The following is a 20,242-nucleotide window of genomic DNA, read 5'->3' as shown; positions in this document are numbered from 1 at the left end:
TGCACGAACTATACACATTCCACACCTACACTTTTTTTTTTTTTACATACAGCACAGCTGTCGAATATTCTTGGCGTCCAAACCCAGCTAATTCAATTAAATCAAGGACTAATTAAACTTCATTAACTCGGACTCCTGCGGTGCAATCCATTCAGTCTCAACAATCCTCACACCTCTATGGCATTTCTAATGGTGACCTTTAATATGGAGAGATAATGAAATCTAAAGACAATATCCATGATGGGCCAATGTGCTCCTTAATGTCAGAACATCAACTTTAACAACGCCATTCATCACCTCTGCTGCTAGCTACTACAGCTCATCCTGCATGTGGGGGAAAAAAAATCCTGCTAATGAAACACCATCATGGTGCAATTTCAGATGACTCTGATTGCAGTTAAAATGACTAAGTGTGCAGCTTTGGTGTCTGTGAAGAGCTGGATCAGCATTACATCTTCTGTTTTTATTTTCTGTGGAATGTTGATGCTAAACCTGCACTAATGGGAAAATGGCAGAGCACTGAATGATACGGAGGCTTTTCTGCAGCCTTGGGGAACTCTCAGTCTGTTCGTCTCGCTTCTCTAGTTGTCTCCTCCGCAAGCTGTCATCGCTCCCTCTGCTTTTCTGTACCTTTTTCTTCTTCACCTACGGAATCTCTCTACATCACCGTCTCTCCTTTATTTGGTTCCTGCTCTTCCTCTCAAGGCACAATTACCGCTATCACTCCTCTCTGCAAATCTCCGTTTGTTCTGCTGAAATGAGATCAGTTAAAGGAAGGTGAGAGTCTATTCTGAATGGGGGCAAAAGGGATAAACACACACACACACACACACACACACAAACACACAGCTATGCCTCACAGATTAGTGACACCTGATCACGGACAGCCAATCACAGTGCAGTGTGAAGCCAACCGGCGGCGGAGATGAGAGCGCTGTCAGTGACCCTGGAACGAGTCCGTGACTTGAGGGAATGGTGGAAGTGTATTAAAAGAATTTGAACAGATCTGCTGCCACAGATGAAGGGACCCATTGACGGTCATTTTCTACTGCTGGGTAACAATTCATGGAGTACAATGTCTCGCTGACTAATTTTCCAAATCAGAAATGACAGAATTGTTAAGATATAACTGATGGTGGGTATTAACCTCTATTCATAGCAGTCTGGTTATGGTAGTAGAAGAGGTAGCAGAGCTCAGAGCCTGGGGGCTGGTTTCATATTTACAGCTGTGGCAGACCGCAGGTTCTTGCAGTCCTTTACGCTCCACCTGGTTCACACTTCTAACTGCAGCTGCCGTTTCCTCAGATCTCAGGATGTATCACGGCTGACTAAAACCCAGTCTGATCCACTCATTCAATCTGACTCTATGTATGAATAAGAAGTTCTCTCACAGATTTTCTGATTTGCTCCAATGAAAGATTTTCATTTCCAGATCCTAGTTAAGGACCAACTTAAAGATGACTCCTTAAATATTGTAAATATATAAAATTTGCAGCGGACCGTCTATTTGTTGTGCACATGTATGTGTACCTGTCTGCCTGTATCGTATGGAGCTTATGAAGCCATTATGGGTGAGATGAATGGTCTTGACGGTGCCAGAGGCGTCGTCGTAAGTGAAGGTCACCAGTGTTGAGTCATAAACCACCTCTGAGAGCCGGGCGGCTGATGTGTACCTGGAAAAAAAGGGGTAAATTAAAGAAAAGAACAATTTATAAAACACATGATAAATAAGTGAATTGTGTCAGAATTGTGTCAAAATATTTCCGGAAAAATAACACAAGTATAGTCACATATATGGATTTGAATATAAACATTCCGTGCCTTATGAATAATACAAAGAACCCTTTGGCTATTAAGGAACAAGTTGCATCATCCTTCAACATTTATTCAAAATCAGACTGGCTGCTGTGGCAGATATGGCCTTTCAAATAGTGAAAATGGGACCATTTATTTTACTGTACTGCCCCACCGAGCCAATAAGTGTTAAAAATGTTAAATGCCAGACCACTGCCTACATCAGTCCTTCAACGTTCATCTGAATAAGATCAGTGGTGTCTGACATAGTATGATGGTAAAAATGTGACCTTTAATCAGGCGTCGCATTAGTCCAATCAGTGTCATTTTTAAGGGTGGTATGTGTGTGTGCACGTGTTTCTGTGTGTGTCTGCTCGGCGTAGACCTGCGATAAGGCTATTCAATTTCTGAGATTAGCCTTTAATGACATCATCTTCATCAAGCCAATCAGTGCTGTGTTTTTATGCGGCTAATTGTAGTGTAAAGATGCGTGATACCTCATGGAAGTCAGATGGGGGCAGTAATAGCTGTAATATTCCTGTGCCCCGGTGTCGTACCTGTAGATGACACTACGTCCGGTTCCCAGATACTGAGTCCTCAACAGCCGCCCATCGAGGGCAAAGTCCTGCATGAAGGAGGACTGGCTGTCTGGGGGGCTGTAGATGTTCCTGTAGTAGCCAATGGACAGCAGCGACTGCAGGGTGTGTTTCACCATGCTCGGCATCGTCACGCCAACCAGACGGTCCGTTTGGTCATATTCAAAGACGTAACGCCGCTGGCTGTGCAGAAGCAGCATGATGGACTAGAGGATAAGAGACACACGTACAGCAGAATTACACAACGCTGCTATCTTGTGCATTTTCTTTCTCTATCTATGAAAAAAGCCAAATCACTTCACTAACTAAATGTCTGCACTGCAGACAAACCTTGGATTTATCTTGGATTCCTTTTATTTCAGAAAGACTTGGAATTTATGCATTAAAAAAAAAAAAGTTCTATGAAAGCAGCAATGCTGTTTGCATAGACATGCTTCACAATGTGTGCCTTCAATTGTTTAAACTCACAATTATTGTCTCAAATAATTTTCTGTATTAACTGTGAGGTAACCTATTAATGCATTAATAATACATGCAGCTATTATCAACTTAGATGAGACTGTAACGTAAGCTCATTTGCACTCCAATTTTGTTCTATACCAAAAGCTGACGTCGAATTTAATTCAGGATGAATATCATTCCATTAACCATTTCAATTAATTTCAAGGGCTGAAATGATTACTCCTGGTAGACTTCAGCTTTGTCACAAAGAAAGTACTTGTCCTGTTTTTAATAATACATCAGCTTCGCCTCATTTTAAAGTCTTTTAAAGCATGGCAGGTGTTTGCTATGAACTCCTCTTGTGGGAAATCTCTGGTTTCTTTTCTTTTTACCATCATCATGAACATCTCCTCAGGTTTTACGGCTCTCAAAGCTGCGGTACTGTTGTGAAGGCGTATAGCTTTGGGTTAAGATTAATCTCAGTCTGCTCAATAATTGAATTTGTGAAATAAGCTTATTAGTCTTTGTGTAAATGGATTTACATAGTCAAATTGTCATGAATTCTGCCAATACTTGTGTTAGCTTTTTTAAAAAAAAAGGATTTGTTTTGAGTGTTTCTCCTGTCATTTCAGAACCTTCTCCACCTCCTTGCACTCAATCCAGCTCCTCTCCTGTGTTTCCTGTCACCTGCATTGCCTTTCCCAATCAGTCTCCATCTATATATACTCTGCTCAGCCCCCAGCTCCCTGTCAAATTGTTAGCGTTCATCTTTTACTTTTCAGTATTCCCATTTCCTGCTTGAATGCCTTGTTGTGACTCTGCCTGTTGCCTGCCCCCTTGTTGGATTTGGTTGCCTGTTTGGACTGAAATGCATCTACCTCCTCTCCTGTTGTGCTTTTGGGTTCCATCTGCCATTTATGAGAAGCGTGACATAAATAAAATGAATGGAAATCAACGTTAGCCTCGGAAGGAAAACACGTTAAAACATGGGCGGTGACACCGGGGGTGGCGCCGTAAATGTTTTAAAGCTGTTTTCAATTTGTTATATTCATCTCGCTTAATGGAAGCACTTGTCGTACTTTCAGCGGTGGATTTGGTTTCAGTTAACTGCAGTGACCTTGAAGCTGCAAACAAAGGAAGAGCAGATGTGTGCAATTTGTGATAGGAACAACACAAACAAGGAGGTGTGAAGGCACAGAACAGTGTTAAAAACCGTCACATGCCCGTCCCCAGCATCACGCTCTCCATGCTTACTCTGTCTGCGTAGGTGTAGCTCCAGATCTTGCCGTTGACCCAGGCCCTGGAAACCACCTTATCGTTGTCGTACTCCAGTCGTTCAGACCATTCTCCTCGGTAGATGGCTGACAGCAGTCCTCCGCCAGAATAGCTGATGTTTACTTCAGTGTATTTGCTACTCGGGGACCAAACCACGGGCCTGCCCAGTGAGTCATACTGGATGTGGAGGGTGAACTTCCTGTGGTCGTCGTAGATCTTCCCTACTCTTGTGTTCTGATCAAAGTCTATGGAGAGCAGGTTCCTGTTATGAGCCTGCAAAGACAAGGGAGAAAATAATGTTTGCATCACGGTCATTACGAATTAGAAATCAGCTTACCAAATTAAATGGCGTGTGTGTGTGTGACACAAGCATTAGATTAGTTAAATTGATTTTTAATATTTAGAACAAAAACAGACTCGCGTAACAATAATAAAACGGCTCGTAAATGAGAAAAGATTGGAGTCCTGGGGATAATTAATTTGCGCAGGTCAGATAAACTGATATTTTCCAGTCGATGATGTTGTCTGCTCGTGTGGTGTACCATCTGCATCGAGGAAAAAGAAGAGGCGCTGTTATCGGTAGCCACATATTTTGGAAAGTACATCTTATGGTCTGACAGTCATTCGACCACTTTGCTTCCACTGACGTTAGAAATCAGTCAAAACATCTGTGGAACACGAAAATGTACCAACTCTATCGTGCTAAACAAATGTCAGCTGCGCTGAATGGTGAACACCCACAAGTGATATTTTTTTATGGAAGGAAGTGAGAATGCATGTGGTTAACAGATAAGATGCCCATAAAGTGATGTTATTTTAATATCCACGCAAGGTCCTAGTATTTCTATTTCAATGACATGCTTTCAGGTTTCCACAGTGTGTCAAAAGTTAATCATGGAGGCTATCTCTGCTTCGCACCGAATTTAGGGATCGGATTTTCAGTGACAGCTGAAGGAAAAAAAAAAGTGGATGATTTGGTGTTTTACCCTGAGCCTGCGTTCATAAGTGCTGTAGTTAGTTTTGCTCTGCTCCTTCCTCTGCCGCCACTCTATCAAGCTGGGGGTGTGGTCTCCAGGCAGACTGATGTTACAGCGACTCGCCGTGGGGCTGACTCCGCCCCCGACACCTCCGAGAAGCAGGGGCTCGGTGCTGAGCGACAGCTCCATCCCACTGGCCAGGGACACGAGGAAGGAGCCGTCGGCGCTGACTCTGTAAGAACTTTGAGCGTGGTCTTTGAGGGAGGGATGGGGTTGGGGATGGGGGGGGGGGCAGACACATACAGACAGTCACACAAAGTCACAAATGCGCTATAAGGATGTAGTTATTCTGCAACACATAAAAATTTTTTTTAAAAAAGTGTGAAAAACATCCGTCAACGTCTCCCTAAAAGCCGTCTTGAGAAAAATCAATGAGACACAGCAGCAGAACATGAATACAATGAATATATGTCTAAGTTTTCTCCGCTGAATGCTTTTAAATGCTCTCTGAAACATTAGCACCGAGGCTTTATCCGTTATTAGATCCTTAGAAAACTGTAATTTGGTGAAAGAAAGAGGAAGGTGAAAACGAGAGTGGAAAAGAAAAGGAGAGGCACCGGTGGGGAGGGGTGTTTGGCCATGGAATTTTTTTTTTTTTTTTGTCACACAGCGCAAAGTCTTTCTCAGAAACTGGTGTTTAATTTTTTTTTCTAAGGATTTATCCAGACTTTGCACGTACCATCATCACTTTGTCTCATACCTTCACAGTTACTAAGACAAATATTAAACGTAATTGCCGTCGCCTCTGCAGATTCACCACCTTAAACATTTAATGAGCTTCAACAGTCTCAGCAGAGTGTTTAGCCACCGCCACCACCACCAGCGTCAGGACCTTCTGATGCTCAGGACAGACGCCCTTCACTCACAATCTCCCTGAAGAGTTGAAGCAACGGAGGCTTTCTGACAAACTAATTATCACGTCATCTGCTACAGGAAACAATTATCTTTACTCCATTTATTTCACTTTTCTGAGTGAAAGGTTTATTTAAGTATTATTTTAACTGTCAAACCTAACGCAGCTAATAAACTGGATAGTAACCTCCACCGCTATAAAACCGCTTTCTGTTTATATGGTTATTGTTGCCTCAGAGACAGGAAAGCACATTGGATAGTGGAAGTAAAAAGAGGGGCTCCCTCATACACAGGGTCATATCAATTTGTCCCCAGCTTCTCTATCATACTGTGTGTGTGTGTCTGTGTGTGTGTGTCTGTGTGTGTGTGTGTGTGTGTGAGTGTATTTGTGTGTTGCAGCAGCTTTCTTCTCCCTGCAGTCCTGTCATTGTTACAACTGCTAGAGAGCAATTAAAGGGATGACATGAGACGAAACTGCTCCCATGAGCGCCTCCTCCACCATCACCTCCTCTCATCACTGCTCTCCTTTTTCCACTTTTTTTTTTTTTTTCATCCTGTGGTCATTACGACATTTCACCAATCTATCAGATCTGCCTCTTTTATCATAAATAAAACGGACCGTATTTAATGCTACCACTAATCCTGTTATACAAAGAGTTCATACTAAATCCATGTGTGAATTATTAAAAGAAATGTATAAATACTGTTCAAAGTCACAGACCCCTGGTGCTCACATGTAGAATAACTGATGAAGAAGAAGAAGAAGCACGGGTCAGTGTGTCTGACCCCACCAGAATAACATTCACATTATCGCAGTTTGCTGGCCATAAATGTTTAAACATCTCTATAATCTTACAGTCAGGCTTCGGTATTCAGTACATTTGTAGATTGTTGACTGTATTTTAGTTCTGCAGGGTGTTCTCATGACCAGCCTTAAGGAACGCTTGTGGTAAACCAGATGGGGGAAGATGCATTGTGGTGAGAATATAATCTTTCCTGCCTGTCACCAAATGAATATGCGGGGACATTACATCTGTGCCCCCACACTTTGCCTCTTGGTAAACTCTTCCATCTTCCTACAGTTTACAAATCTTCTTATCTATGAGGAATAAAAACACACACTCAATGAGCCGTGACGCCATACCTTGTCTGAACATGTATATGGTGTCACTGGCTGACAGGTTGGTGCTGGTGACAAAGTTCTCACGGTTGGATGCCTCAACCTCAACTCGAGACCAGCGCTCCAGGTTGCCATGGAAACCGCTCACCTCACCGGTGGGGAGGGTGATGTTGGTCACACGGCCCTCGATGCTGTACCTTTGGATAATGAATGCAAAAGACAGTTGCGTACAAACACAAACACACCAATCACGCCCATGGATGAATGAGCACAGCCAAAGGCGCACATAAGCACACACTCACACATATTCATCGTCACTGTCACTCCGTTTTCCCATCCCATACACAAACACTGGCACAAAGTGTCAGCTATGATTTATATGTGTAATTATCCAGCTGTGGAATTTGAGACAGAGGCCAGGTCAGCAGTGGTGAATAATTCAGACTGATGTGTTTCTGTGTGTGTGTGTGTGTGTGTGTGTGTGTGTGTGTGTGTGTGTGTGCGTGCGTGTGTGTGTGTGCTCTATATATGATACCAAATTTGTTTAATAAAAAGTTGCAGAGACATCCTTCAATCGGTCACAAACAGCAAAGGGAAGCCCAAAGGGAAAGCATTTCTGCTTCCTCCACTGATGCCCTTGTTACCACCAGATGGCAGTCACATTTCACACCCCAGCTTCAACTCTGTGCCACATTAATACCCTGTCCATACATACAGTCCATTTAAAGTCAGGCAATGAAATGAGAAAAAAAAAAAAAAAAAGAAAATCAAGAAAAAACAGAAAATGACAGAGAAAAAAAAAAAAAAAAAAAGACTGCAGACTCAACATAAAGATGTAAAGGAGCGCAAAGTGTAGACTCACTCATACACAGTGGTCCAACTGTTTTCATCACTCTTGGTTGCTAGGAGACCAGTGTTGCCATGGTATGTGATGTGGGCGATGTCGTGGCCTTGGGCCGACACCTTTCTCAGTGTTCTGCTGTTGCTAAGAGACAGCCAGTACACCTGCCCACCAGGTAACGCCAGCCAGAGAGGCACTCCGTGAGCGTCCCTCCTCACCTGGAGCCCACGGCCGTCACGACACGACAGCCCAGACAGCTGGCCGTCCGTACCGTAGGAGAAGTTGTACAGGTAGTGGCCGGTGATCAGGTGTTTGGTGTACATGTGGGAGCCGTTCTGTCGTAAGTAGAAGAGAGAAGTGTTTGGAGGTACGGTTAGGGCTGTCGGGAAGATGTGCCAACTGGACCTCTATTATAACCTCATAAATAAGTTAAATTGTCCATCGTTCTTAGTATCAACTGCTTCAGATTAAAGATAGGATCCACTGTTTTGCAAAATTAAAATTTTGAACATCTTTTCTAGTGACACTTTCAAAAACATCCGGATACATATGAGATTGTCACTTTACAACGTCCTGTCTCTATGGGTCCAGAAAGGCCACGTGTGACAGGGGTCCACGTGGTTTCAATCACTAGCAGTCGATGTTAGACATAAAAACTTAGTAGAACTATTCAGATCCTCTATTTATGAAGTATTAATACTAGACTTGAAAGTACAGTACATCATTACAAACTAAAATACTGCTGAAAATACTTGAAAATTACACCCACACACACCCACACGTGCAAGCAAAACATAAGTCTGTTTAAGAGTGTGTTTATTAACAGTCAGTGACTGTTCATAAAGCAGTCAGTGTTTCATTATCATGTTTAAGGATTAAAGCTACACATCAGTAACGTGTTCGTGGTGTTGCTGTTTCACTTCTCTTATGAGCAAAGATAATTTTCTCAACATATAAAAGGAAACACTTCATATGTCTGTATGTAAAATACATTCAAAATCAATACTTTTGGAGATGCAAGTATTTCACGGGATGAAAACGAATATTAGCAGTTAATGTTGTTAATGCTATTAGTGTATTACAAAATCACTTTTCTTCCTTGTAATGTAGAATGTTGAAAAAGAATCTGTGAGTTTAAGGATAACATGAGTACAATTTAGTAAAACTAATACAGTGGCAATATTTTGTATTAATTTGTGGTTGAACAGCTTTAATAGCATAAACTTTAGTGAACACTATGAAAGTTTTTGAGTGAGTTAAGTCTGAGATGTGCACCAAAAAAAAAAAAAAACATATACAGGTAAACCTCTTTATGTGAGAGAAGAGGATGCAGAGGACAGGGTTAGATGGAGGCAACTGATTCGCTGTGGCGACCTCCGAAGGGAAAAGTCGAAAGGTAAAGAGGAAGAAGACGAGAAGCGACATAAGTCGAATTAACTCGTCTCCAGGCTAAACACAAAATAACCATTCCCAGTTCTGCACTGTGCTTTTTTTTTATGAATGAATTTTCCAAAAAAAAAATTGGTTAATATGAATCTATTTTAAGCTTACAAACAAATACATTTATTTTTTAATATACTGTAGTACAAAAAAATCTACATATAAGATTACAATTTGGTGATGTTTGTTGATCACGGATGAATTAATTATGAATGAATGATAAAATAAAAGCCTTCTTTAAAGTTATAAAATCAAATGATTATTTTACAAATGTAAAAAAATCAATTTAAGTCATAAATGAACGCGTGTGTGAGAGAGAATGAAAGATAAACAGACTAAAACGGTGTATAAACTTGTCACAACTCAAAACAATCGTGTCATGAGTGACACAGAACGGTAAATATTTGAATTATACATACGTACTTTAGTATGATATATGTTTTTATTCTTACTTTTTGTACAGTATCATGATATTATGTGTGTTTATAGTTTTCTAGTGATTTTATGATTCCAATATTTGTGGCGGACAGACATTAAGTTCAGTAAAATGACGTTAAAGATTTTTATCTTTTTGTGTATTTACTTTTAAAACCGACATATAATCGAAAACAACTGAAGTCGAAACAACCTAAGCCGAGTCAGACGTGTATTTCAGCAGCAATGATGATTCAAGGACTGCATCCTCAGCTGACATTAAGTAAGTTTATGTCCTTGTGGAATCTGATTAACGTATTTATATGGATCATTTCAGATACAAACGCATGTGTTGCACACACCAGGCTCAGGCCCCGTACCTGGCTGAAGACATAGAGCTCCTGGTCCAGCGGGGAGCTGATCTCCACCAGTCCAGCTGGGCTGGGCTGAGGCTGGTTGGGACTGACAGCTCTGATTCGGATGTTACCCAAATCAGCAATATAGAGCGTTCCATTAGGAGCCACCGCCAGAGAAGAGGGAGCTTTCAGACGCGCATCACGGGCGTAGCCTCCGTCTCCTAATGAAACAATCAAGAATACGTGATTTCAATGTGAACGCCAAGAAGAAAAAAAAAGGCACAAGCGTGGCATTTTTAGTTAAAAACAAACTGATTTTTTTCCTTGAGAAAGAGGACACACAACTGTTCACACCCTCTAATATGAAGATTGCATGGTGCATCTTAAGCACTTATCAGTTCAGCTCAGGTCTAGGATTTGATAGGATACCGTAGCCTTCCAGAGGATTTGATAGTACAACCTTGATAGTGACCTCGCCCTTATCATACGGTGATAGTGAATGACTGAATGCATTCACATGTCTTTAGTTGCACAGCAGGATAACAGCTGGTTGAAGCCCTTTAGATGCTGTCAGCAGTGGGCCAGGGGCCTGTGATGGGTCTAGCAGGAAGCAGGGTGGCAGTTTATCTCCTGACAGCACATCATGTGTATGTGTGTGTTTCTGCGTATGTGTTTTCATGTCTGTTTGCAGTAGAAAAGCGTGTTCGCATACAGTTTGTGTGTGCACATTCAAAAGACACTGCGAGGGTGTCGACAGAGAAGGGATGGGAACGGAAAGCCTCTGAAGAGAGTAATCATCTGTTAACAGCAAGACATGATTGAAAATATGCAAAGTACAACCCAAGAAATAGGGATGGTTACAGCCCATTGGCTCGTGGCATGGGAGAGGCACTTCCTTCCATTTTGAATGGGAAAGCGACTGATTTTTATGAGCAGAATTAAATGATAAAATCACATCCTCTGACACTTACAATGAAAGCATGGCCTAACTGTCAAAGGAACATCTGCTTATTTGTTTGGCCCTCTCCTTCTTCCCTTTATTACATTTCAGGTGCCCTTCCATGATACACCAATGTATTCAGACCACAAGACATTTTTCTTTTCCCTGTTATTTCAGTTTGATGCAGAAGATTCTTCTCTAAATGTATTCTCACTGAAACTTAGCTGGAAGTGTTTGAAAAATATAAATACATCCAGAAAAAGACACACACATGCTTTATACATCCACGTTTCCATTAGGGCATTAAAAATGAACATTTCATATATCCTGACAGTTTATATGTTTCGTACTAACATATAGACTTGAAAAAGTCTTTAAATACTTTAGATATTAAAGTTCTATCTCAATGAAATCATTCAGACACATTTAAGAAGATAAGAAGCAGTGGAGGAGATAGAGTAGAGACAACGTTCTTCTCAAAGTCTGCTAATAAAATCACTGGCCAGGAGGAACGCACAGGCAGCCAGATCTAATCAGTCAATATGAAGACACACTATTTCAATTGATTAAAGTTGTGTCAAAGCTTCTAAAATGTTCCTGCATTCCTCTTTACTTCCTTCTGAGCCAGGGCGAGTGTGATGCGATCTCAAATCATTTTTAAGTGCAGTTGGAGGATGTTTGTCAGTACAGTAATCCTTTTAGACATAATCTAATACTCTAACATTGCCTAATCCTACTCTCACAAAGTGTGCCTGTGCGTGTGTGTGTGTGTGTGTGTGTGTGTGTGTGTGTGTGTGTGTGTGTGTGTGTGTGTGTGTTCACCAGATGACCCACCAGAGAAGCAGTCACAGTTGGGGTCTATTTTACAGTCACAGTCCGTGGGGGCTCCAGAGATAACAGATATCTCCCCATTGGTCGACACCTGCCGAGCATTCAGAAAAGTCACATGCGGATACAGGAAGCAGGAGATTATTGTTCAAGAGGAGATAATGTTCCACAACATCCTTTGTTGCATCTAATCTCCAGCACCAGCCAGATAAATATGGCATTCACAAACACCTGAGCTGCAAATACAAATTACTGACACCAAATACTATGCATTTATATTTATGTTTATCAGTACTTCGAACGAACAACCTCAGTGGATATCTCCGATGCCTTCTTTTAATAAAACACAGAGTCTGAATTAAGGGGTGATGATTTTAAGATGCTTTTTTTTTTAAATCACTAATCTCAAATAAAGCTATAACGAACGGCTTTTTGACAACAGAACGATTTATTTCAACAACTTTTTTGCACATCCGCGATGCGCTGGCATCGTGTCCACAACATCTCCCCGCCTCATGCCCATAAGTCAGCTCGGATGGGCTCCAAGCAACCCCTGTGACCCACGAAAGTTTAAAAAAAAAAGAAAAAAAAAGCGACCCGAAAAATGAATGAATGACTTTATTGCACAGATAAAAACATTTTAACTCATATTTATGGGCACCCGTACAAACAAGAAATAACTTGCTAGTATATAAAAATTTCTGATTGACTTGAATGAATTCGCTCTGTGTTTGTCAGGTATCTCAAGCTACAAAATTAACGCTAGGAAAAGCTCTGGTGGTTTAGCGCTTTTTCATGATGTTGGAATAACATAATTTCTTGAACTCATCCCAGGAAAAGATTAACGTCATTCAGAAACAGGGACATCTGATTAATTGTTCTGATCAGTTTTGATTGTGACGGAATGGAGGAGTGAGAACAGCAGCATGAACCTGCTTTGCAGAAGTGGTGACAAAACAGGTTCATGAAATAAATGCTCATGAAATGCTCATGAAATATAATAACAAACTATTTCTTTACACACATGGATTTGATTTTAATTGTGTGTGACTGTGCTGCAAAACCTTAAGACTTCTTAAAACTTAATTGAAAGCAAACACGATCTCTACAGAGGTGATTTGGGATGAAATTAATTTCATTTTAATGCAGGTTTAAGTACCAATACCACACAAACGAAATATCTATTCCACCTTTGCGAGATTAAAATTAAAATTCAGCACATATTGGTTTTGCATGTGTGGCATAATGGTACTTCTAAATGTTACGGATGCGTGAGACCGACAGATGTGTGAGCCATGAGAGCGGCTCGACAACAGCACAACAATATTATTGTGCTGAAGGCACATTTACATTTAATAGGACACATAAGAGTGGAGGATGCAGCTGCAATCAGCAGTTTCAAATACAATGCAGAAGGTTTTTGTATATTTCATGTATCTGTTGTCAGTTTGTACCAGTCTGTACCTGTTCACAGTACAGATCAACAGTTTTCTGCATTTAATTTATTTTTCCTGACATCACAATGAATCTGGATCAGCCTGTCAGAACTACTGAGAAACTCTGCAATACATCATTTCTTTTATTTTACAACTCAGCTTCATGAGACAACTTCATTCATTTTCAGAGGTGAACTACTGAGAGCACGTGCACCAAGCTCTGAGCGAGTAAATGATGTTTTTGCTTCTGTGTACGACTATGAGATGCAGCAGAAATACAAGCAGCGAAATGGCAAACATGAAAGTATGTGTGAAATTTGTAATCATGTGGGGGGTCAGTAGCTCAATCCTCAAGGACCGGATGGTAACCAGTTCATGTCCAGCTTGGATGAAGGTATGGAGTGTAAAACTGAAGCCGGAGGGGTGTCAGTTCACCTTCAGAGCACTGCCGACGTGTCTTTGGACAAGGCATCGAACCCCACAACTGCTTACAGGGCGCCGCTACGTGGCTGCCCGTCACTGCACCATCTCCTGTGTGTGTGGGTGTGTGTGTGCGTGTGTGTGTGTGTGTGTGTGTGTGTGTGTGTGTGTGTGTGTGTGTGTGTGTGTGTGTGAGTGTGTGTGTGTGTGTGTGTGTGAGTGCAAGCTCTGGCCTGCATGTGTGTTTTTCTATATTGAGTGTAAAAAGAATTTCCCCACAGGGGATTAATAAAATATCTTAAATTTGAAATAGGTTTTACACTCCTGTCTGCCTCCAGATAGACCACGGACTGAATCCACTTAGTTCACTAGTTAAGTTCCAGAGTCTTCTGCGTCCAAGAGCAAGAGAGAGATTCTGAACACGTTTGTGCAGAACCTGCAAACATTTACACTCTGAATGCAAAAAGTGTGACCACATGAGCAGCATCATGTGATCAAATGTACGCCAATTTCACCCCAGAATCATTCATTCATCCATTTTCAACCGCTTCATCCGCTGCGGCGGGTCGCTGGGAGCTGGAGCCTATCCCAGCTGGCTTCGGGCATGAGACGGGGAATACTGAGAATCTTTTCCCCAAATTTCACAGGATAATACTGTTATCTCATTGACACTAAGTCCATAACGGACCAATCAGAGCATCTTAAAATCAGATCAGAGTTACCTGTTGGATGCGATTGATGCGTCTCTCGTCGGTCTCAGCGATGAACAGAATCCCCTGGTGGGACAGGGTGATGGCCTTGGCGGCCTCCAGTGTGGCACGCACCGCCGCCCATCTCACCAGGTGGTGGTCAATACCTGGGACCTGACAGTGAATGGGACGGCCGGCCACGATACGGACCTGGAGAGTCTCTGATACCTGATTTAGGTAAGAAAAAAAAAAAAAATCAGCATTGATTTAAATTACGAAGAAGCAACAGAAGAAGTAAATAAACAGCTGCCATTAATAATTTATGGAAAATGGATATTTGTTGATCCAATGTTTCGAACATCAAAATACCCCAAACCTGCCTCACGTATTGAATAATGCATGAATGTTTCTACAAGATAAACTCATTAAGATTAAAGTGTCTGAGTTATAAGCACAACCTGAGTTACCTTTTCTGAAGAACAACTTTGGAATGATTCTTGATAGCATGTGATGTATTGAAAAGTGGACTTTTATAAAGTTTGTTACTTTAGCAGCGTCATTTATTCTAAATGCATCGTAAAACTGCGCTTTTTTAAACAGAGAAAATAGGGGAATGATGGTTCACAGGGATGATGGTTTTAAGAGCCCATTTCAATCACTCATTGTAAAACGATATTCTGTTATTTGATTGCTGACTAATTTGCATTGTGGAAAAAGAAAAATGCATTTCCTTAACTCATCCTATGAAAGCATACATCCCTCAAGAATTGAGTTTAGTTTGTGTAAAATTAATATTGATTATCCATCAAAAGTGAAATTAAAGCCATTTAATAAGGATTTACAACATACTGCACCTTTACCTGAAACACATTGGAGTCTAGAAGACTAGAAGACTTCAGTTTCTGACAGCCGATGTAGATTTTAATGCACAGTAATAGCATTACAGGTGCAGGATGGGACAATTGTTCAAATAAATGTATTTTAGAACAAATGAAGGAGCAAAATTTATTCAGAGGATTTTTGTTTTATTTTATCCCCGTGCTCTGATTGGTGTTTTTAGTGTTGGAATGGTGGAACTTTACGAACGACGTTCGAAGAGCAAGGTAGGGCTATAGCAGTCTGACTCTCTGCCTTCTTAGTATTAGAAAACATTTTTCACAAAGTTAGCGTCTGCGTTTCAAGAGACGAACTTTAAGTTGCGAGAAATATTTCATGATTTTTATAAATTCGTACATTATGACCAATTGTTTCTCTACCTGCAGGACGATGTTGTTGTCCAGGATGTAGAGGGAGTTGTCCAGCGGGTTGATGGCCAGGTCTGTCGGCCACTCCAGACGTACCTGCAGGATTAAAGACACAAGTGGCAAACACAACAAATATAGTAGGCATACATACAGTGTGTTTCTATTAAATATTACAACTTAAGAACCGGAAATAGGTGTCAGTTCCAAATGATATAAATAATATCCCCTTAATAACACAGCATTAGGCCTGCTGACCCTCCCTGCTCATGTAAAGGTCAGCGGCGGGCAGGGAGCCTCCCCGGTGTTTATTCAAGACTCACAGCGGCTCATCTCGGCACTGTTCCAAATGTCAGCCAATAACCATGATTGCCGCCTGCTCAAATAGCACACCCTGACTGCTAACACTGTGGGGGTCAAAGGCAGACAAACCTACACCAGCACGCACACCCCCACCCACCTCACTGTCTATCTCACACAAACAAACACTCAAACTGTGAGCTATAGAGACAAGGCGGCGTGTCTGAGGGGATCAGAGGGGTGATTGATGACTCCGCCGATGAATTGGTAAATAAATGGATCATGTTAAATTGCCACTGACATGTCCAATTATAGGCTCTGTCAAATGAGAGAGACGAGGTTTCACTGAGAAATCACATTTTAAGAGGTAGAGAGATTCATCAAGCGGGAGTCACTCTGTCCTAAGCCAGACAGGACAGCCATCCGATCCCTCCTGCTCAGGACGCTGAACTTTTGCGGTAACTCCTTAAAAAGTGAGACATTAAATGTAACAAAAGCACCTGACTGTTCATTATGCATACATTATGGATGGGATGTTTCGATGTGCATGTCTACAAAGGTTTCCATCAATACTGATGGCACACTGAGGTCAGATCAATTCATGAGAAAATACACAGATGGAGGATAAACAGGCCTGGATGTGATCAGATGTGCTTCGGAGGTCAGTGACTCTCCCAAGCAGAGGGATTGTGATGTAACATGGGACTATTTTAAAGACATATGTTATGAGCGCAGTGCCAGGAATTCACCTCTGCTGAGCACACATTCTCACAGTCCATGTAAATACGTAGGCTAGGATCCCTGTGTGGGCAGAGATCCCTCCATAAAGCCGGGTGTTTATCTGGAATCATCTTCTGCTCAGATAGATCTGATAAAATGTGATTGCCTCTCACCAACACGTTCACTCATCAGAGGTTTTCGAAGGGAAAAAAAAAAAATCACTAGAAGAGGAGGCGACGACAGGAAACGAATATTTTTGCCTTTATGCTTTAATATTCACATCGGATCGTCACTCGTTTGCTATTAAATGTTGATGATGAAGGTTGTTTTCAGAGCAAAACAGAGTCATAGCTTCACTCCGGTTATTAAATTTGACTGTATTATCATCTTACCTGGCTGATGTCCATGCGCGCATCACAGCTTAGCGGCTGTGTTGACATCAGTCCGTTTGAGCCAATCACAGTGGAGAGCAAACCCCGCTCATTAATCTTCTGAATGGTGGCGCCATCAACGAAGTAGACAACACCTTTTTTATCCACTGCAATACCTGGGAGGGTGAGACAGAGAGGCGGAATGAGCTTTTTGGAGATGACTGGGGGTGAGAGGACGAAAAGGGAAAAGGAGAAAAACAAGAGTATGAGAGAGAGAGAAATGGAGAGATGGAGAGAACTGAGTAAGGGAGAGAAGTACGGTAGAGAGAGGAGAGCGTTTCGGGGAGGCATCCAACTCAGTTAGACATTCAGCTCAGCGAGCGGCTGTCTTATCAAAAGCACTGCACCACGGAAATGTAATTATATTTCCATTCCAGAACCCACTAAAGGGATTAGAACAATGCAACCGGAGGAAGAAGTTATTTGTCACATTAGATGTGAGCAGGGTGCTGCAGTGAACTTTTGACATTTGGTGCTTTCAAATGTGTTTTTTAAATGTGCATCCATCAGTCAAACACACACATGAATGTCTGCAGGTCTGCGTGTGTAAAAAAAACACAAAAAAAAACACGATTAGCCAACTGGTCAATTAATCATTTCTTCCCTTGTTAGTCGGCAGCAGAACTTCTCATGGATTACACTCATTATTAACCTGCTAACATGTGTGTAATCCATTATCAGCACCTTCCAGAGCTGAGTGTCTGGAGGTCACCACACTGACTGTTATGGAAATGTATTACATGTCCATCGAATCTGGACATTTGTATTACCATTTTATTTTCTTGGAATCATTTAATAACTTTGCAGCTTAATACCTTTATCATGAAGCCTTAAAATACATACATACTGTACATAAATAATCAAACAAACAAATAAATAAATTTAAATATTTACATATATATATAGAATATATCACTCATGGGTCAGGAGCTGCTGGACATGAAGGCTTTTTTTCTGACTGCTGCACGAGGCAGAATGCTGATCAGCTGTTTTGGTCAAATTATTGGTTGTTTAGGGACTTGCGGTAGATTGTCATGGATTCTTGTCTGTTCCAATGAGATGTAATTTCATTAGAAATTACATCTCATTGGGTTCACAACATCTCTTTAATTCATTCTGATTGAAATCATTCTGACACAAGGCTTTGCTCTAACTGTCTACATCACTTCTGATCTGGTGTTATCATGTACGACCACATTGCAGTGGATGAGCCATTACAGAGAAGTGATGTGTATTTTTACTGGTTGATAGATATTCAGGATGACACAATAAAGGAAGATGGTGAGGACTAGAAAGCGTTATTGGTGCATTATGATGTTCTGACCATTCTATATTTTAAAGTCATCATCTTTCCTTCTATGCGATGCCATTGAGGATGGACAGACTGAACTCTGGGATTATTTAGTCTGGGTGTGGTGTTTCTATGGAGAATTATGATTCTAACTAAGCTGAAGATGTACACATTAGCCCAGCTTTTGGATAGTTTAGCTAACAAAAAGCACTTCTCTAATAAATATATTAGATAAATATCCATGAAATAATGACACTGCACTCACTTTGACTGTGCTTTTGTCTGCTATCAAACTACAAGTCGAAGTTCATCCCTCTATCTCTTTACATGATGGAACAAATAATTATACGGGTTTCTGGGACACACACTTCAGGACACAGGTTTGGTAAATATGTTTTGTTGTGAACGACACACACTTGAACTGTCCTTGACTTGGAGCTCTGCAGCAGACAGTGAGCAGAAAGTCAAGATATTAAAGGTCAGAACAGACTATGAATCATCTGTTATGGATGAGGAGTGGCCTTCGTTCCAATCTCATCTCCATTCAGACAACGGCCCCTTGACTCGCCTCCTCAACAATGTGATTTCACATCTCAAGCCTCACCTCTCATATCATATACAACCTAATCTCATTGATTGCTTTCACTTAGCATCTTTGACAATAACCGTATCTCTGTGTTTGGACCTGGCACACTGCGTGTGGCTCTAAAGCCATTTAAAAGACATTCTGTTTATGTTTTGCCATTGACTCCTGTCAAGTTTTTGTTTTTATCTTTAACTCAAGTATGACTCAAAGGGATCGATGGAGACAGAACACACTCATAACTAACGAAGCCACAATCAGTCACAAAACTAAATGGTGCAATAAAATAGGCAACAAAAGAAGCCGTTAAAAAAAAGACAAAGAGCATGAAGGTAAAACAATACTGCACCTTTTTTCATTCATATCTTTAGTTTTGATCTGTTTTTAGTTTGATTGTTAACCCTTATTTGATTTTTTGATATAAAAAAAAATTATATGTATTTTTTGACAACATAAAACAAATTTGCAGGATGTTGCCGAATAACAATGACGTCATCGACACGGAGCGACATTAGAATTCATGGCTAGTTATTTTTTCGGGCTACCTGATGAATGTAAGTACAATTTTCACTACCCGTCTAGCAATTCTTTTGATCTCCACTATAAAACCTAAGGGAAATATCTGGCACTTAGCTGCTAAATGCTCCACTATGTTCACCAACTAGTAAACTTCGTTAGTTCATCATTGGGTGGCGGGCGGACAGCATGCTGCGGATTTATTAACGCTTCCTCTGGAAACAGCTGCCGGCTGCAGGTGGGAACAAGGTTGATGAGGGCTGTGAGAGTGAAACAAAACATTAAAGCCGTGGGTCATTAAACTACAACAATTAGATGAATCAAATAAGTGGGAACACTTTGTGGAGCTGAGTGGAACATGCTCTGTAGGTTCATCATGACTAGCTACCCCTTCCTCATTACATGCGGTCATTTAAGCCACTGACTGTATAAATATATTGAAGCTTTAAAATGTCAGAATAAAGTTTTGTTCAATCATACAGTAATATCCTGAATTCTTTCTTCAAGTTTTCCGTATTAAGCAGGGGAAATAAAAAAAGAGCAGAAGCTTGGAAAGCCAAATGTTTGACATTTTCCTCGATGAATAACTTAACCAAATACATAGAAGAATAGATAATCAAAGTTGCTAACGATTACCTGGATTTTGCCATTGATTTAATCTATGATGCCTTCCAGACTGAC

The 20,242-nt window shown here is 41.0% G+C and overlaps 1 protein-coding gene across 1 annotated transcript in view; it reads right to left on the bottom strand.

Moving 5' to 3' along the window:
- The window catches only part of tenm1 (teneurin transmembrane protein 1), a 153,797-nt gene that overhangs the window by 7,051 nt on the left and 126,504 nt on the right, over window positions 1–20,242 (bottom strand). The window contains exons 22-32 of the mRNA XM_068325098.1: window positions 17,133–17,287; window positions 15,736–15,819; window positions 14,513–14,707; window positions 11,941–12,028; window positions 10,191–10,387; window positions 7,978–8,291; window positions 7,140–7,312; window positions 5,093–5,337; window positions 4,086–4,379; window positions 2,352–2,596; window positions 1,531–1,673 (exon numbers count right to left, since the gene is read on the bottom strand). Coding sequence (XP_068181199.1) covers window positions 1,531–1,673; window positions 2,352–2,596; window positions 4,086–4,379; window positions 5,093–5,337; window positions 7,140–7,312; window positions 7,978–8,291; window positions 10,191–10,387; window positions 11,941–12,028; window positions 14,513–14,707; window positions 15,736–15,819; window positions 17,133–17,287 — 2,133 coding nt within the window. The remainder of the gene's footprint in view (window positions 1–1,530; window positions 1,674–2,351; window positions 2,597–4,085; window positions 4,380–5,092; window positions 5,338–7,139; window positions 7,313–7,977; window positions 8,292–10,190; window positions 10,388–11,940; window positions 12,029–14,512; window positions 14,708–15,735; window positions 15,820–17,132; window positions 17,288–20,242) is intronic.

Source organism: Antennarius striatus, chromosome 10 (genome assembly GCF_040054535.1).
Source record: "Antennarius striatus isolate MH-2024 chromosome 10, ASM4005453v1, whole genome shotgun sequence".
Classification (NCBI taxonomy): domain Eukaryota; kingdom Metazoa; phylum Chordata; class Actinopteri; order Lophiiformes; family Antennariidae; genus Antennarius; species Antennarius striatus.
This window is presented reverse-complemented; position numbering and strand designations above follow the sequence as displayed.